The 18,140-nt window shown below is 42.4% G+C and overlaps 1 protein-coding gene across 8 annotated transcripts in view; it reads right to left on the minus strand.

Annotated features, from left to right (window-relative positions):
• The window catches only part of LOC143521950 (uncharacterized), a 38,950-nt gene extending 28,276 nt beyond the window's left edge, over positions 1–10,674 (minus strand). For 7 of the 8 annotated variants that reach the window (XR_013132878.1, XR_013132877.1, XM_077015492.1 and 4 more), the window contains exons 1-10: positions 10,350–10,674; positions 9,284–9,382; positions 8,713–8,816; positions 7,969–8,227; positions 4,545–4,651; positions 3,931–4,198; positions 2,863–3,067; positions 926–2,717; positions 496–756; positions 34–207 (exon numbers count right to left, since the gene is read on the minus strand). Coding sequence is in view for 6 of the 8 variants with exons in the window: in XM_077015492.1 (XP_076871607.1) it covers positions 34–207; positions 496–756; positions 926–2,717; positions 2,863–3,067; positions 3,931–4,198; positions 4,545–4,651; positions 7,969–8,227; positions 8,713–8,816; positions 9,284–9,376 (3,263 nt within the window). In the remaining 2 variants the exon portion in view is untranslated. The remainder of the gene's footprint in view (positions 1–33; positions 208–495; positions 757–925; positions 2,718–2,862; positions 3,068–3,930; positions 4,199–4,544; positions 4,652–7,968; positions 8,228–8,712; positions 8,817–9,283; positions 9,383–10,349) is intronic. The other variant, XM_077015493.1, reaches the window with a different exon arrangement.
• Between the last annotated feature and the right edge of the window lie 7,466 nt (positions 10,675–18,140).

Genomic DNA, 18,140 nt, shown 5'->3' on the forward strand with positions numbered 1-18,140 from the left:
CAATGAACTGTACATGGAAAACTTCAGATTTACCCAAGTTTCTCTATTCGACACTGTGTACTGATTAGTCCAGTAGAGAGAAGCTTCACTCCAGAGTCTTTCATGTTGTTACAACCAAGTTCCAGGTCCTTCAGGTGTGAGTTAACAGACTGAAAAACTGAGGCCATCAATTCACAAGATCGTTCTGAAAAATTGGTGCCTGCCAGCCTGCACATAGGAAAACATGGAAAAGCTGAAATAACATCTTTTCATTTTGTTACTTCTGCCATCAAAAAATAAATATTATAATGAATTACTGTTCTTAATTTAAGATGGGGCAGAGAAATGTTGGTAGTGCTTGGCTTTAGATCCTTCATGTAACTTCTATGTGCAAGTACTCATTAAAAGAATGCAATAGAACCTTCATTACAATAGTGCAACATCTATAATTGTGCAGTACATTTTGTGTAATACATTTCGTAAACTTGCTCTAATTTGCAGCTCTTAAATACACACCCAAGTATCTTTAGTTTACAATGTGGACCCATCAGACAATCACAAAGCAGCTTCAATCCAATATGTTCCAGTTCATTATGGCTGAGATTCAGTTTCTCTAGTTTACAGTGTGGACTGGAGAGCCCCGCACAGAGTAGTTTGACTCCTAAATCTCCCAAAGTGTTGAAGCTTAAGTTCAGTTCTGTCAGGTGTGAGTTTGCCGACTGCAGAATTGAAGACAGAGTTTCACAAGATTCATCTGTCATGTTGACACCAGCAAGGCTGTGGGGAAGACAGAATTCATTACTTACACATTTAACATGAAACTGTGTGATTTCAAATGTCTACTGAATAATGCATAGCCTGACGTTAGTATACCAGCTGAATGATCTTAAATTTTATTGTCAGTGAGACAACCAATTCATTTGACAATACTCAACTGTAGACTTACATGGCTCTTCTGGAGGTCCTGACAACTGGCAACAACCTTCGATATCCCTCCAATGATGTGTTGCACATCTTCATATCAAATTCATTCATTACATCCTCTGATGTTAGCAGCACATATGCCAAAGCTGAGCACTGGTCAGGTTTAAGCTCTGTTTCAGAATGCCTGCCTGATTTCAGGAAACTATGGATTTCATCCACTAGAGAGTTGTAATTCAATTCATTCAGACAATGAAACAGGTTGATTGTTCTTTCTGCTGAGAACTCATTCTTGATCTTCTCTTTAATGTAATCTACTGTTTCTTCAAGGCTTTCCACCCTGCTTTTTGACAGAAGACCCCTCAATAGGAACTGATTAGAGTCAAGTGACAGTCCCAAGAGAAAACGAAGGAAAAGGTCAAAGTGTCCGTTCTCAGTGTGCAATGCTCTGTCCACAGCACTCTTGTGCAAATCTGACATCTTTACAATTTTGCTCTGGTTGTCTGCATCTTTTCTGAGTATGTTCATGTTACTGTTTGTAAACTGAAGTTGTACATACACTGCAGCAAGATGCTCCTGAATACTCAGATGCACAAAGCAGAAGACCTTTTCCTTGTACAATCCAAACTCCTCTCTGAATATTTCAGTGCAAATTGCAGAGTACTCACAAGCTTTGCTGACATCAATTCCACATTCTATCAGATCTTTTTCATAGAAAATCATGTTTCCCTTCTCTAACTGCAAAAATGCTAGTTTTCCCAGTTTGGTGATCATCTCTTTATCGGGTTGTGTCAGGTCTAGTTCATCCTGAATCATTCCATGGTACTTCTTGTTCTTCAGGTGTGTTTGAATGAGGAGGAAGTGAGTGTACATCTGAGTCAGAGTTTTGGGAGCTTCTGTGCTGCCTGATCTGCTTAGCATCTTCTGTAGAACAGTGGCTGATATCCAGCAAAAAACCGGTATATGGCACATAATGTGAAGGCTCCTTGAAGACTTTACGTGTGCAACAATTCTGTCAGCAAGACCTGGTTGACTGAACTTCTTCCTGAAGTACTGTTCCTTCTCCAAGTCGTTGAATCCTCTGACCTCTGTCACCTGGTCAACACACTCAGGAGGGATCTGGTTAGCTGCTGCTGGTCGAGAGGTTATCCAGAGCAGAGCAGAGGGAAGAAAATTTCCCCTAATGAGGTTTGTTAACAGCTCATCCACAGAAATCTTCTTTGACAAGTCACAACACATTTCATTGTTCTTGAAATCAAGCGGAAGTCGGCATTCGTCCAAACCATCGAAGACAAAAACCGTTTTTACTTTTTCACTCCTGATAGTTTTTAGATCTTTAAGTTCTGGAAAGTACTGATGAAGAAGTTGCATTAAACTATATACTCCATTTCCCTTCATATTCAGATCACGGAAAGGAAGTGGGAATACAAAATGAATATCCTGATTTGCCTTTCCTTCTGCCCAGTCTAAGATGAATTTATGAACAGAGACTGTTTTCCCAATCCCAGCAATGCCCTTTGTTAGCACAGTTCTGATCCGTTTTTTCTGTCCTGGTAAAGGCTGAAAGATATTACTGTATTGTATAGTGTTTTCTTGCATGGGCTTGTTCTTTGACGCTTCCTCAATCAGTCTGACCTCATGTTCATTATTGACACTTCCACTTCCTCCTTCTGTGATGAGAAGCTCAGTGAAGATGTCATTTAAAAGAATCTGATTGCCTTGCTGAACATTTCCCTCATGTATACACTCAAATTTCAATTTAAGATGATCCTGTAACTTAGATTTAATGTGATCCTCCACAGTTGTTTCATGTTTTCCTACAAAATACACAGTGATTAATGTGCTAGAAATAAATGCATTGAATACATATGCAAACTCAAACACCACAATTTATTAAATAATAAAAATTGTTGACTAAGACACAGCACATACACAAAGAAAAATACTAATTAATTAACTTACTTTTCTCCAGTATGATTTGTAATGCTATCTTCAGGGCACCTTCTGAACCAAATCTCTCCACAATGAATTTAGATGCTTCATGAGTCACCAAAGGAATGTCAATGCATTCAGGATAATTGTGAGACAGGAAACTCACAAATTGACCCCTGCCTACACTGTTCAATGTTCGCTCAATTAGGGGCAATGTTTCCAACTCATGGAGGACCTGTAACCATCAAGAAAAAATGTCACAAAAAGGGAAAAGGAACATATTTAAAACCATTATGTTAATGTAATGGCGAGGATCAGGCAGCATGACAAGGTGAGCGCGTATCTCACAGACATTTATTTAAAGGGACAATGTTTAGTGCATGAAGTGCACAGCCATGTACACACACAATTAGACTCTGACAAAGACAAGCACAGGACACTGCGTAAATTAAATAACACACTTCTTTGGAATCCGGTGTGTACACACACACACACACACACTGTTTGTTCGCCCTACACCCCTGTCACGTTTTAGTGTGCCTTAGTTCCCACCTTTTGTTTTTGGTTTCCATGCTTTCCCATTGGTTTGTCACGCCCATGTATTCACGTGGCCGCGCCTTTGGTTATTGTTGTCAACTGTGTCTTGTTTAGTACTCATTATTGTCTGTGCATTTAATCCCTGTGTTTGCCCATCGTCTCTGTTGATTATTGCGAATGCATGTATTCCGGTTGTCTGTGGGTTTTCGTTACCTTCTCGTGCCTGGCTTAATTCATCGTTGTTCCCTCTTGTAGTTAGTTGATGTGCTTAGTGTCTGTTTATGTTTGTTTACTCACATTTCCATTTTCCTGCATGTTAGTGTCTCTATTTCCCTTTTGTTAATTTTCACCATTAAATCTATATTCTCCTGCACTTGCGTCCAGTCTATCCTAACCCAACGTTACAATATATATAAATATCTATACTTTTGCACTGAAATTACCCATCAAATCCATAGTCAAACCGCTGATAGTAAAGGATAATGATAATATTCTCCCAGAGAGAGCCATTTTGTGTTGTTAGCTCTTCACTAGCAGGTGATGTCTTATCATAGGTATTACCATGTAGTTTTTGTCATGACCTCTGTGTCCCTCAGTTGCACAGAGTTTACAGATCAACTGATGGTCTGTCTTGCAAAACACTTCCAGAGGTTTGCAGTGCTGCAGGCAGAACCTCTTCTCCCTGTGTTCAATCATCTCAGGCAATGTCTGCATCTGTGATGCTAATGGGTACCAACTTGCCATGGTATCTCCAGTATTTTCCACTGACTTGAAACTCACCATAGAGACAGAACTTGATGATGGTGAGTCTGGGGTCTCTTTTTCAGCACTAGACCAGAACACACAAATAAGGTTCTCATTAGCCATTAGTATTTCACTCTGGCAGCCTAATACGTTTTCATTTCAAAAGATGTTGTTGCTACAGTTATTAATTACATTTTGTAATAAATAACTGAATTTATATTGAACAGAATTGACTTTTTTTGTATAAATAACTGAATTTATATTTTTAAGTTATTATTATTGTACATTGTTGTTTGTTTGCAGCTAAAATCGGAAGATTGTGCCAAATCCAGCTCTACGGGTGCATAGACTTCCACGTATCCACACTCAGTGTAATATTTATCACACACATTTATCATCTTATATTTAGTTTAGATTTATGTATACAAGACCTTTTCCCAGTATTTGATTCTCCTTGGCCAAAGTTGGTATGGAGTCGCATTGATCCATCACTCTTCATAGATACACAGCTGGGAGCAGGAGAATCTGGTCTTTTTGCCTAAGTAGCCATCAAAACCAATCAATCAATCATCATTATCTTACACCTTTGCTGAGAGGTGTGGTTAACATGTCCATCGCTGGTCTGAGAGATATTGAGTGATATGCTTGATAGAAAGAAGCCTAAGAGAGTTTTACTTTACTGGTAGTAATGAATCACATACCAGACAGAAATAACATTTTACAACTTCTAATAAAATGCCTGTAATTCCCACTTGGATAAAAAGTGTTAACTTGGCATTTTAACTCAGTATCCACGTAACACCAAGTATCTATGATTTGCTGTAAATCAGCAGTCATGGGGCAGTCATGTGTGGAAATGCACTCTGTATGCAAATACTCTACTGTCTGTACCATTAACCTGATTCCCATTGGTTAACCTGGTTAAGGTAGAGGATTGTGGTTGAAGGGGCTTTTCTTCTTCCTCTGCCTTGGCTCCTTCTTCTTCCTTGCACCGTGAGGCAACCTGCACTGGTCAGCCTTTCTGTTTCCATTGAGTATTATCATGTGATGCTATAATTTAGTATAGTTGTTCTATTGTTTTATACACTATATTGCCAAAAGTATTCGCTCACCCATCCAAATGATTGAAATCAGGTGTTCACTTCCATGGCCACAGGTGTATAAAATTAAGCACCTAGGAATGCAGACTGTTTTTACAATCATTTGTGAAAGAATGGATCGCTCTCAGCAGCTCAGTGAATTCCAACATGGAATTGTGATAGGATGCCACCTGAGCAAAAAATCTAGCCGTAAAATTTCCTCACTCCTAAATATTCTACAGTCAACTGTTAGATGTATTATAAGAAAATGGAACTGTTTGGGAATGACAGCAACTCAGCCACAAAGGGGTAGGCCTTGTAAACTGACAGAGTGGAGTCAGCAGATGCTGAAGCGCATAGTATGAAGAGGTCGCCAACTTTCTGCAGTCAATCACTACAGACATCCAAACTTCACATGGCCTTCAGATTAGCTCAAGAACAGTGCACAGAGAGCTTCAAGGAATGGGTTTCCATGGTCGAGCAGCTGCATCCAAGCCATTCATCACCAAGTGCAACGCAAAGTATCTGATGCAGTGGTGTAAACATGCCACCACTGGACTCTAGAGCTGTGGAGGTGCGTTCTCTGGAGTGACAAATTGCCCTTTTCCATCTAGCAATCCGATGGACAATTCTGGGTTTGGCAGTTGCCAGGAGAACAGTACTTGTCTGACTGCATTGTGCCAAGTGTAAAGTAGAGGTGTGCCAAAAAATCGATTCATATATCAAAAATCGATTCTCATTTACTATGATTCCGAATCGATTTTTAAACGTGGTGAAGTCTCGTGTTACGTAATTACAAAATTACGCGTGACTTTACGCAGCAGATTCTGGGACACACTCATGTGCGGAAAAGTTTCAAAACAAATGGAGGAAAGAGATATTCAACCTGTCCAGTCTTCATTTAAGGCAAAAATATGGGTTCATTTTGGTTTTTACCGAATGCCAGGGAAGACCGAACTTGACACAATGTAGCTCATGTGCAAGGCTTATGTAACGCGGTGAGCACGGGAACATACCGCGTGAAATAATATAGAGAAGGGTGGACCCTGGATACATGGGCTTGCAAGAGCAAGACATTTGACACTTGTTAAATGTATTAGCGAGAGGGAAACGCGCACAGCGACCCAGAACGAACAAACAAAACAACGCGGAAGACTCAACGCACAAAAGAATAGAAACAAAAGTAACTAAAAAACAGCGTGGATAAATGCAACGCGAAAACGAAACCAAGGACGCCAGCAGAAGTAACTGGCAAAAAACGCCGCAGCAAAATAAAACCCTTCCCAAAAATAAAGGCAAAATGGATAGGAAGAAATACAGGATTGGGAAAACTTGAGATGAGTCAGGAAGCGACGCAGGAGATAGATACTCGAATAAGTAAAAAGAAAGCATAACAGAGAGAGGTGGCGAGACCATTAAACGATAACCACAGAGAAAGCAGGGACCTGGCTGTGTACGGTTACGCCGGTTTTGTCTGGGACTGACTCTGGTGCCCCTAGCAACGGCTGGGGGAACTGCATACAAGCCAGCCCTGAGAGCTTGCAAAATTAAGCTAAAGAATTTTGGTAACACAACAAAAAGCATTTTATTTTATCAAAGCACATTATTTTTGTTAATTAAAAGTGAAAGACACTTTTTCTGTATTTGTCATTCTGTCTTGCAAAGCAGACTGTAGTAGATCATGTAGATTTTATAGACTGAAGCAGAAATTTTTATAAATCAAATCGTTTTTCGAAAATCGATTTTGAATTGAATCGTCGCCCCCAAAATCGGAATCGAATCAATCTGTGAGATAGTAAACGATTCCCACCCCTAGTGTAAAGTATGATGGAGGGGGGATTATGGTTTGGGGTTGTTTTTCAGAAGCTGGGCTTTGCCCCTTAAATCCAGTGAAAGGAACTCTGAATGCTTCAGCATACCACAGCATTTTGGAAAATGCCATGCTCCCAACTTTGTGGGAACAGTTTGGAGTTGGCCCATTCCTCTTCCAACATGACTGTGCACCAGTGCACAAAGCAAGGTCCATCAAGATATGAATGGCAGAGTCTGGAGTGGATGAACTTGACTGGCCTGCACAGAGTCCTGACCTCAACTCGATAGAACACCTTTGGGATGAATTAGAGCGGAAACTGAAAGCCAGACCTTCTTGTCCAACATCAGTATGTGACCTCACAAATTAGCTTCTGGAAGAATGGTCAAGCACACTCCCATAAGCACACTCCTAAACCTTGTGGACAGCCTTCCCAAAAGAGTTGAAGCTGTTATAGCTGCAAAGGGTGGACCAATACGAATACTTGCGAATAAATGCGAATACTTTTGGCAATATAGTGTATTTTGTTGGTTGTTGAATAAATCTGGTTAATTGTGTAACCACACTCTCCCTTCGTTATAGCTGTAGTGGGCCAGATGAGCTCATAATTACTATCAGATAAAGGTAAATGTATGCTAATACTAATTCCCTCTAAAGTATCCCATCTGCTGCGCATGTTTATGATAAACCTCTGACAAAGCAGCCTATTGTTTATAGCAAATAACTTTATAAAGTTGCTTAGGTGTATTCTATAACCTGCACTGAACTATTTGAGAAGTGAGCTCTTTTAGATTCTTACCAACTATAATTTTGAGTCAGATACTTTTTTCAATAAATTAGTAAATGCAAAAATGTTCATATACATCCAGACTGCTGACAGAGCAGTAAACAATAATGGTCTCTGGGAGTTAGATTGTGCTAACTGCTCTTCATTTAATAAGCATGTTGTCATACACTTAGTCTTACCGTGTTGCTTTTGTTGTGCACTCTGTGTCCCTCGGTTGTGCTGAGTTTACAGATCAATTGCTGGTCTGTCTTGCTAAATATTTCCGAAGGATTGAGACAGAGTCTCTCCTCCTGAAGTTCAGTTGGCTTGGACAATGCATGTATCTGTGATGCTGTTGTTGATTGGTGCCAACTTGTAAATGTGTCCCCAGTTTTTTCTATTGACTTGTCACTCTCCATAGAGACAAAGCTTAACATTGGTGAGCCTGGTGTCTGAGCACTAAACCAGAACACACAAATAAGGTTCTCATTAGCTGTCAGTCTTTCATTTTGGCAAGCATACTTGTTTTCAAATTGCAAAATTATTTTGGTATAATACATTTTAAGTTGAATTATTGTCAATTTGCACTATTACAGGTGATTATTATTATTATTGCTACAACATTGCCACCTGCTGGATATACATATTTATTGTTAATTGTAAAATGTTATAATTTCTGTTTTATCAGTTTTTGTTTACCAATATACAATGGAAGCTTATCAAATCAGACCAGCCCTATGTATTGTACATACACACCCAACATATCCACTGTGGGTAATATTCATCAACCAGTGGCCCAGTAACCAATGAATATTAATGGAAAATAGGAATATTCTGTAAGACTATTTAAATATACTATTAAATATTCAATTGCTCTGAATGATACAATACAGTAATATGATAAATTGTAAGTTATATTTATTTTAGACTTATGTATACAAGACCTTTTCCCAGTTGTTTCTCCTTGGCCAAAGTTGGTATGGAGTCGCATTGATTCATCACTCTTCATAGATACAAAGCTGGGAGCAGGAGAATCTGGTCTTTTTGCCTAAACAATCAATCAATCATCATTATCTTACACCTTGGCTGGGAGGTGTGGTTAATGTCCATGGCTATTTTTATTTAGATAAAAAGGGATAACTTGGCATTTTAACCCACAGCTCTCATTGTCATTGATTATAACACTCTGGATTTCAGAATTTAGAGTAAGCCTATCACTTTGCTGTGGAAAAACCCTGAAAGTTAAGTTTTGATTTATCATGGTTTACAAAGAGTGGTACAAATACAGAGGTTTGATGCAATGCTATTTTACAAAGCAGGATTCCTGATATACCTATCAAACCAAGAGACATTGGTTCAAGACCTGGACATTTTACACATCTTTAAATCATCTGGATACATAGGAACTTGTGCTTTTTGTGCTAAACTGCAGTTTCTGTGTGCTTTCATTAAGGGCTTAAACTTTCTTTGCTTGAAATCAGGAATCTGAACTAAAACCAAAAGGACATCACTTACCATTGCAATCACTGATTTTGAAGATGGCATTTTAGGATGCTTTCTAGAACCATCTTCATCCTCCTCACGCTGGTCTGAATATTGCCTTTTCATAATTCACTGTAAGACAGTAAGCCACCTTTAGATAAATAAGCCATCTTAAAACCTACATAACTTAATGGGATGAACAAACTGAGATAGATAGAGATCTAATAGTAATTATTCATGGTTGTATAATCGTCTGGATATTTATATGTGAAACACGTGATAGTTCCTGTAGACACACCAATAGTGTCTTGTTTTGACAGGATAATAGGAAGCAAATGTACTTTCGGAGTTAATTCGTGTCAGTTAGGTTTTTTTGTTTTTTTTTTGGCATGAGACTGAAGAGATCAAAAGTTTAAATCTTAAAGACCTTAAATAATTGTACACTCACAGCCTGCAGGCCACTTCAAAAATGCCATCTATTGTGCACTGTATGCAAATATAATGGCACCAGCTAAATGTATAGGCTTGCATCTACTGTCCAACGTGATTTATGTCAAACGACACTTTCGAGTGATGAAGATTTTGTACAGGTGAAGCTCATTGTAGATCGCATATGTTGTTTAGACTTGAATGACCAGAATCAGTGACGTAGTTCTTTAAGCAAGATTCCGTGGAAGCCTGTTACTTTCACTTTCATTTTCATATTAACTTAATATAAGTTAGTCATAGATATTAAATAAAGCAACAAACTCCTGTGCTGTACTGAACTGTAAACCTTGGTCCTGCCAATTTAGTTATAATTTCCCCTGCAATGTAATATGTCTCGTGTTAAACCATTAAATCCATAAAGCCTATAGCTACAAATGCAACAAACCGAATGATTCAAATATATTTTTGTTCGGGGTGGGGGTTCACAAGACATTTAGCTACTAGCCCTAATTTATATTGCAATTTATAGTGTAATTCCAATGAGTCTAATATAGGCTTACAGGAAAGTATTCACGACTCTTGCGACCGTGTATACTTGACCGACTAAACGGAAAATAAATGTGTTGTTTGCGAATAAACTTACGAAACATTGGCCTATTTGTTGTCCTACCTTAGTTTTCGTAGTCAAATTATCCGAAAACGTGTATCTTTTCACACCTGGAAACCATTTCATGTTACGAACCAGAAGTGAGAACGAAGGAAGAACGAGGCTAAGGTTGACGTATTTTACTTTTCCGGTCCGCTGTAGACATTGGCGTAGGAACCGTGGGAGAAGGGGGACGTGTCCCACCCAATATCAGAAACAGGTAGATTTGTCCCACATAAAAAATTAAAAGAAAGTAAATGCAAAAACTGTTTTAAAACTTTTTACTAAAAGCGCGGTTTGGCAGCGTTCGCGATTCACGCGCTGTGTTTGTTGTTGTTGTTAGCAACTTGTCAGGTGTTCTCTGGGTCTTTCGCTTTCGCCTGTTCAGAAATATCCCGCACTCATAGCTTCACTGACCCTAGCTCTCGCCTCGCTGGAGCGTCAGGTATGGGAGGTAGTGAAATTGCCCTTCTGATCCATTTCACCTGTGCGCACAACTGCATGTGTCATGTTTCCAGTTAGATTTGAGGCATAAAATGATGCTGGGCCAGGCCAAAATCAGGTTTCTCTTACAGATAGTAACGGTGTTACGTATGATGCATGTGTTATTTGTCTGGCCCGACACCTTATAGGCATGCAGCAAGCCTCTGAATTTGCCCCTCTGAACCATTTCACCTGTGCGCTTAACTAGGCTACTCAATATGCCATGTTTCCAGTTAGATTTGAGGTATAATATTATGTAGGGTCAGGCTAAAATCAGGTTCCTCTCTTAGGGAGCGACCTGTTCTTTATGATTCATTTGTTATTTCTCTGGTCCACCATCAATAAGGCCTTCAATAAGCCTCTGAAACTGCCCCTTTAAATACGTTCACCTATATGCCCACTGCTCAATATGCCATGTTGTGTGCTGGTATTTCTTCTTCCGATTCATTTGTGTTCTAGAACAGCATTTCTGTGTTTTTAGTTTTTAAAACTAAGAATGTTTCCTTACGTTAGAAATGCTGACGAATTCACGAGGCTGAAGTCGGTTCCTTATTTGCCAGTGTCTTAATGCTGCATTCAAGTGGTGTCGGTTTTATGGGAAAACCGAGTTTCCCACCAGAGGGCACGACATGAACACTAATCCAGTACCTGGCCTATAGTCCTGTTCGCAATTTGGTGTTGGGGGAATTTCTCACTTGAACTGAGTTAGTGGGTCCCTAGACATGAAAAATCACTGAGGTGCTTGTCCGCCATAGTGCCACGAATTCCGCAATGGTCAAATTAAATATGGCCGCCATCGGCTATGATAAAAATTCAACTTTTTTGTTTCTGAATGTATATAGACATTTAATACCTCCATTTAGACTATTTATGGGATGGGGAATTCATTTCTGATATTGTTTTGACCATATTGGGTGATTTTGACATTAAAAGGTCATGGTCAATGTCACTTTCCTATTCTGAAGACCATACCCACAACTTGTCCATTATAAAGAATAAAAACCAGATGCAAGTCTAAGTCTAATAAATCTGACATTTAATATTTTTTTCAATAATACAAATATATACAAGTCATGAAGAGAAAAAACATTTTAAACATCCCCTTTGAACTATTGATATAAAATAAAACAGCTGGGTGCAAATAAAACTATGTAGCAAAAAAGTGATACAAATTACATTAAATTAACTAAAAGTGCACCATGTAGTGTGATTTCTGTATGCGTGCATGCATATTAGTGGGATGGGTTTTTACAAAATGATTTTTCCATTTTTCCATGGCAGAATACGGTGCATGAAACTCCAGCAGAACGACAGCCACATCGGCGATTGTCACATTTGCCTGCACACTTGCATACCCCTTTCAGGCACACACACAATTCTTTTTGCATAATACCAAATTTACTGATATGAACAAGTTACAAACCATTAAACTAAAACAGATTTGGGGTAATTTTTTTTAAATTCAGGGTCAAAGTTCATTTCTGAGGTGGTTTCTCTGGGTAACCACTGTGCATTAAGTGGCGCCTACTATATTATTTACATTTTCATTTAATTCTCAGCTACCTGTAAGATTGCATTGTATTATTTAATTTTTTGTGATAAAGATGAAAGCAGCTCTTTGTCTGATTGATGCACAGCCCAACTTTGCACTCTGTGCACATCCATTTCATTTCTTCAGTGGTGACGGGCTGGAAAGTTTTCCCTGCCTGGGTGGCATACAGGTTACTGTGAAATGTCATATGCTCAAAAAGATCCTCATCAAATAAGCACATGAAAAAGTCTACTGGACTGGTCAGTTCATTAGTGTCAACTGGACCAGTTTGTTCACAACATTCGGGGATATAGGCTCAATGTCTATCACCATTTCTCCATGTGATTTCTGTTTGCCCTACACGCACTGTGGTTACTATGGGTAACCACCAATTTTGACCCTCTACTTGACATATTTTCAGTGGTTACTAGGCAAAACCACCACATTTTAGCCCTATAAATGCATATATTGTTTTAGTTTTATTATTATTTTTCTATTTTCTCAGTCTATAGTATGTTATCTACAATTAAAAACAACAACCATACATACAAAACCAACCTGGATCACCTGGTAAGCAATTTTGGACAGACCCCTCCAAACAAACTTGCAGACCTAGCTTTTACAGAGAAACTACAGCGCTTACATCACTTCCTGTGTGCTACTTTTTTAAGGGTCCGTGTAACAACATGAAACATTTTCAGAAAATTTAGAGGTTCCCTCTTTAAAAACCAATGCAAATTGAGAAATGAGGAAAAACAAGGTGGTTTCTAATAGTACCCACCATGCTGGAAAGGGATACTGTGAGCAGACTTGGTGGTAAGAGCTTTAGACATTTTGATGGCAGGAGTGTGCCAAAGTGCTCCTTCCATCCATGTTCCGTTGGCTCTTGTCTTACTTTGGTGTCCTTGGCTGCTGCAAGCAAGTTGCATGCCGTATAAACCAGAAAAGCCCCTCGTTGGATGTGGCCTCTGATCACACTACTTGTGGGAGGGAGAACATCAATTCCAGCACTTCCACTGGTGTAGATTTCTACCCTGAAGTCATCAAATGTCTTAGCTGTTGTAGTTGATCGGACCCCAGCCCAGACACGCACCAAGTTCTCCTCAGCCAAAGCTGCATCTTGCTCTGTCAAGGTATCTGCTTCTCCAAAGTTGGCTAAGTACTGGACTGGATCAGAAGCCATAGCAGCATGTTTAGTCCCCACCTTGCTCATACAGTCATCTCCAGTCAGGATATGAGCTTTAATCACTGTCTTTGACAGTGATGCTCCAAGACGAGAGACTGCTTGATGGAGTGGAAGCATTCGAAGCCTCTCACCAGTGCCATACTGCTGCCAGATCTCCTTCATCCCAAGTTTTTGGAAGTATGGGCTGTAGCGGAGAAGCAGTGCAAAGGTGTCTGTGTCATTGGAGACTATGATAACTCTCTCACACTGCTTCACACGAATAGCCCACTCAACATGCACCAGCAACCTGGCATCAGCTTCTTCAATCCAGTTCAAGAGGTCTGGGATCTCTTCCCCACCAGTTGCCTTTGCTGGTAGCACCTCATCATCAATGACAACAGAACTCACAATTACAGTAGCATTGCTACTGGCTCGATTGCACACCATATCCCTAGCTAATAGTTGGAGATTCCGCTTGTTCTCCTCAGATGCCCAGAACTTGTCAAGTTGCTGAGGGATAGTGAGTATATATGCTGCATGCGCTCCCCTTCCTTTAGGGACATCTCGATGTAGGAATCTAGAACAAGATGGATGAACTCTGGCTCTTTGCAGAGAGATGATGTTGAGCTGATGATGGCATTGATGACCGCACCTAAAGTACGAAATTGTGCTAGAGGCATCTGACGCATCTTTGACATGAAGTCTACAACAACATGAGTGGAATAAGTTGATCCAGAAATCCACTGGGTGAGATCAAGTTGAGGCTCAATCTCACTGACAAGTTTTGACTAGTTGACATGAGCTGGAAGGTCACCATCAAACAGGGGAGATGCTGAAAGCACATCATGAGAAAGTATCTCCCGGATACTCTTACCCCGCTCTTTAGCAATGTCCATGCTTCTGTGTGCCTCAGCCATGTCTTTGGATGAAACTGACTTATGTTCCTTCATACTGATTGTTGGGGTTTTCTGTGTTTGTTCATTGAACTGAGGTAGTTTTCTCTTTGATACAGTAGTGCTAATTTTCTTGGTCTTCTCAACTAACCTCTCCTGTCTATAGGAGCAGTAGACATACTTCCCATTTTGGAGACAGTTGAGCAAGCGAGAAGCGACAACTCGGTCAGCAGCCTGCTTGGTGAGCAGATTGTGCAGTGGAACAGGCACATTGACTGTCAATGAGTAGGGATTTTGCCGCTCTAGCACAAAGTCCAGCAGCTTTGAAACATTTTGGTTGAATATAAGGCGGCGAGTGGTGCTCAGTGCATGCTGAAGATGGCATTCTGTCTGTTTTAAAGTGTTGTTGTTGGTGAGAAAGTTGAGGACATCAGTGATCATCCCAATCTCGTGGAACAAGAGTTCAAACTCTGATACAGCATTTGCATTGTGTGTGGCTCCTACTACGTAGTGACCTCCAGGACTCTTTGACACTCGCTGAATGGTCTGCTCAACCTTCATGTCACCTCCCACAGCACAGAACCAGCCAGGGCGATCCTGCACAACCCACTGGCCTATCGAGAAGCGCCGGTAGATGTCAGGAATAGCCGATAACATAATTATGTTCACCTGTCTCACATCCACGCCCACATTCCGGGCATACTTAAGCACCAGGACTTCACTTCCTGGTTGCGAAGTATTGCCTCATGTCGTTGCAAACCAAGCCGTTGTCCCTGATTGTCTCTCTGTGTGCCGAACTCTGCTTGTCCCCTAGACCACGTCTCCTGCCTGACCCCTGGATACCTCACGGACTCTGCCCTCGCCTCTCGACCCTGGACCGCACTGACCACCGCTCCCACGCTACTGCTCTGCACCTGCCATACGTCACTGTGCTCATCGTGTGGCTAGTTGTACAGAGTTATCCAAATAAAGATTGTGTTATTCCGCATCAGGATCCCTCTCAGCGTGTTCTATACGTTACAGAATACTTCGCCCTTCCCATGGATCCTGCGGAAACTCAGGCTCACCTGGCTCGCCAAGAGGCAACTATCGCGGCCATGACGGAGCGTATACAACAGCTCACCGAGACGGCTTGTAACCAAGAAACTGCGCTCCGTGCCCTCACCGAGTCCGCATGCCAGAACGTTCAAGGTGCCAGCCCCGTGTCTTCTGCCCCCCTGACCGTTGCGATGCATCCCACCAATATGCCAGTGGCCTTACCTGAACGGTATGACGGGTCTCCGGAGCGTTGCAGGAACTTCCTGATGCAGTGCTCCATGTACTTCACCTATCACCCGGCCCTGTTCCAGACGGATCGTCAAAAGGTGGATTTTATGTTGACATTCCTGACGGGAGAGGCAGGAGCTTGAGCTACTGCCCTTTGGAGTAGCGGAGACGACTCCCTGAATACGGAGCGCCACTTCTCCGAACTGCTCCGATCCGTCTTCGACCACCCTGCCGCCGGGCGCGATGTCGGCACCCAGTTATGTGAAATCAAGCAGGGGAGACGCAGCGCGGCAGACTACGCCCGAGAATTCCGTACATTGGCTGCTGGCAGCGGCTGGAGTGGGACTGCCCTCAAGACGGTGTTCCGCCGCGGTCTCAGAACTGATCTGCAGATTGAGCTGGCCTGTAAAGATGAAGATTTAACTCTTTCCGAGTTCATACAAGCAGCGGTGAACATAGATAAGCTGCTCACGACTCACCGTCCCAACACAGCAGGTGTACGCACTTCCACTCTTTCTCACCAGTTGTCTCGTCTCTCCGGAGAGGGCAATCGAGAGTACCCCGAAGCGATGCAGCTGGGCCGGTCTCCACTCACTCCCCGGGAGAGGGCTCGTCGCATGCGCGAAGGACTCTGCCTCTACTGTGGCGAGGAGGGTCATTTCCGAGACCGATGCTCCACACGACCACCTCGTCTCCGTGGGAGTTCCCCCTCTCAAGCAAAAGTAAGCCCTCCATTACTTTCTCTTTGTGGTAATTCCCAATTTAACCTACCTATACAGCTCACCTGGGGAGGTGTAACTCGCAGCTACTCAGCGTTAGTTGACTCAGGCGCAGGAGGGGACTTTCTCGACAGTGAACTAGCCAGATCGTTAAACGTTCCCGTTGAGGAAGTAAAACCCCCTTTCCGAGTAAGCTCAGTAAGCGGACAACCCATAGGTACCGGATTAGTTGACCGACGTACCAAGCCCTTGCTCCTCCGTGTCGGGCTGTTCCACACCGAGATGAGGCAGTTCTTCCTGGTCTCCGCCCCTCGAGATTCTGTCATCCTCGGTTTCCCCTGGTTAAGAGAACATGACCCTGTCATTTCGTGGCAATGACGCGAATTAGTTGCATGGAGATCGCATTGCCAACAGGATTGTATGCATTTACCCCTTTGCTCCTCGATGGTTGAGAGTCCTCACACACCCCTCTCCGATGCGGTCCCTGAGCAGTACAGAGAATTCACTGACGTATTCAGTAAAGAGCGTGCTAGTTTACTCCCTCCACACAGAACCTGCGACTGTGCCATCGACCTCCTTCCCGGGGTGACCTTACCCAGGAGAACAAAGCCGTACCCGCTCTCCCGCCCAGAAGATGCTGCTATGGAATCTTATGTCAGTGAGGCCCTACAGAAGGGGTTTATTCGCCCGTCGACATCTCCCGTTGCAGCAGGGTTTTTCTTCGTAGAGAAGAAGGACGGGGGGTTACGTCCCTGTATTGATTATCGAGCCCTGAACGCTGTCACATCTAAATATGCTTACCCTCTACCCTTCATCTCTGCCTCACAAGAACGACTAATGGGGGCTGCAATATTCACGAAGCTTGATCTCAGGAGTGCCTACAACCTGATTAGAATTCGCGCTGGTGACGAGTGGACAACAGCCTTCGTCACCACCAGGGGGCACTATGAGTATCTGGTAATGCCATACGGGCTGTCTAATAGCCCGTCAGTGTTCCAGGCTTTTATGGACGACATATTCCGAGACATGATTGATAAATATGTATTTGTTTACATAGACGATATCTTGATCTATTCCCCCTCTATCCAGGAACACATAATACACGTCTCTTCGGTCCTCCAGCGTCTGCGAGAGAACGGCTTGTACGTGAAGGCGGAGAAATGCGAGTTTCATGCACCTGTCATCTCCTTCCTCGGCTGTACCCTATCGCCGGGTTGCATCAGCATGGACGACAGCAAGGTAGACGCAGTCGCAAACTGGCCTGTGCCCCGTTCCGTTAAGGATCTCCAGCGCTTCCTCGGATTCGCCAACTTCTGTCGTCGGTTCATCAGGGGTTTCGGTTCGGTGGCGGCCCCCCTTACCGATCTCCTGAAAGGGGGAAAGAAGCGCCACTTCATATGGACACCCAAAGCAGAACAGGCGTTTAAAGCGCTGAAAACCGCGTTCACCAGCGCTCCCATATTGCATCTCCCGGACCCCTCGTTACCTTTCATAGTCGAGGTCGATGCATCCGACGTTGGCGTGGGGGCAGTACTCTCACAGAGACAAGGCAATCCACCCAAACTGTTCCCGTGTGCCTATCTTTCCAAAAAATTACAACCAGCCGAGGTGAACTATGGCGTGGGCGACCGCGAGCTCCTGGCCATGAAACTGGCTCTCGAACACTGGCGGCACTGGTTAGAGGGAGCAGAGCACCCTTTCCAGGTATACACAGACCATAAGAACCTGGAGTACCTCAAGTCCGCTAGGCGACTCAAT

This window comes from Brachyhypopomus gauderio, chromosome 8 (assembly GCF_052324685.1).
Source record: "Brachyhypopomus gauderio isolate BG-103 chromosome 8, BGAUD_0.2, whole genome shotgun sequence".
Classification (NCBI taxonomy): domain Eukaryota; kingdom Metazoa; phylum Chordata; class Actinopteri; order Gymnotiformes; family Hypopomidae; genus Brachyhypopomus; species Brachyhypopomus gauderio.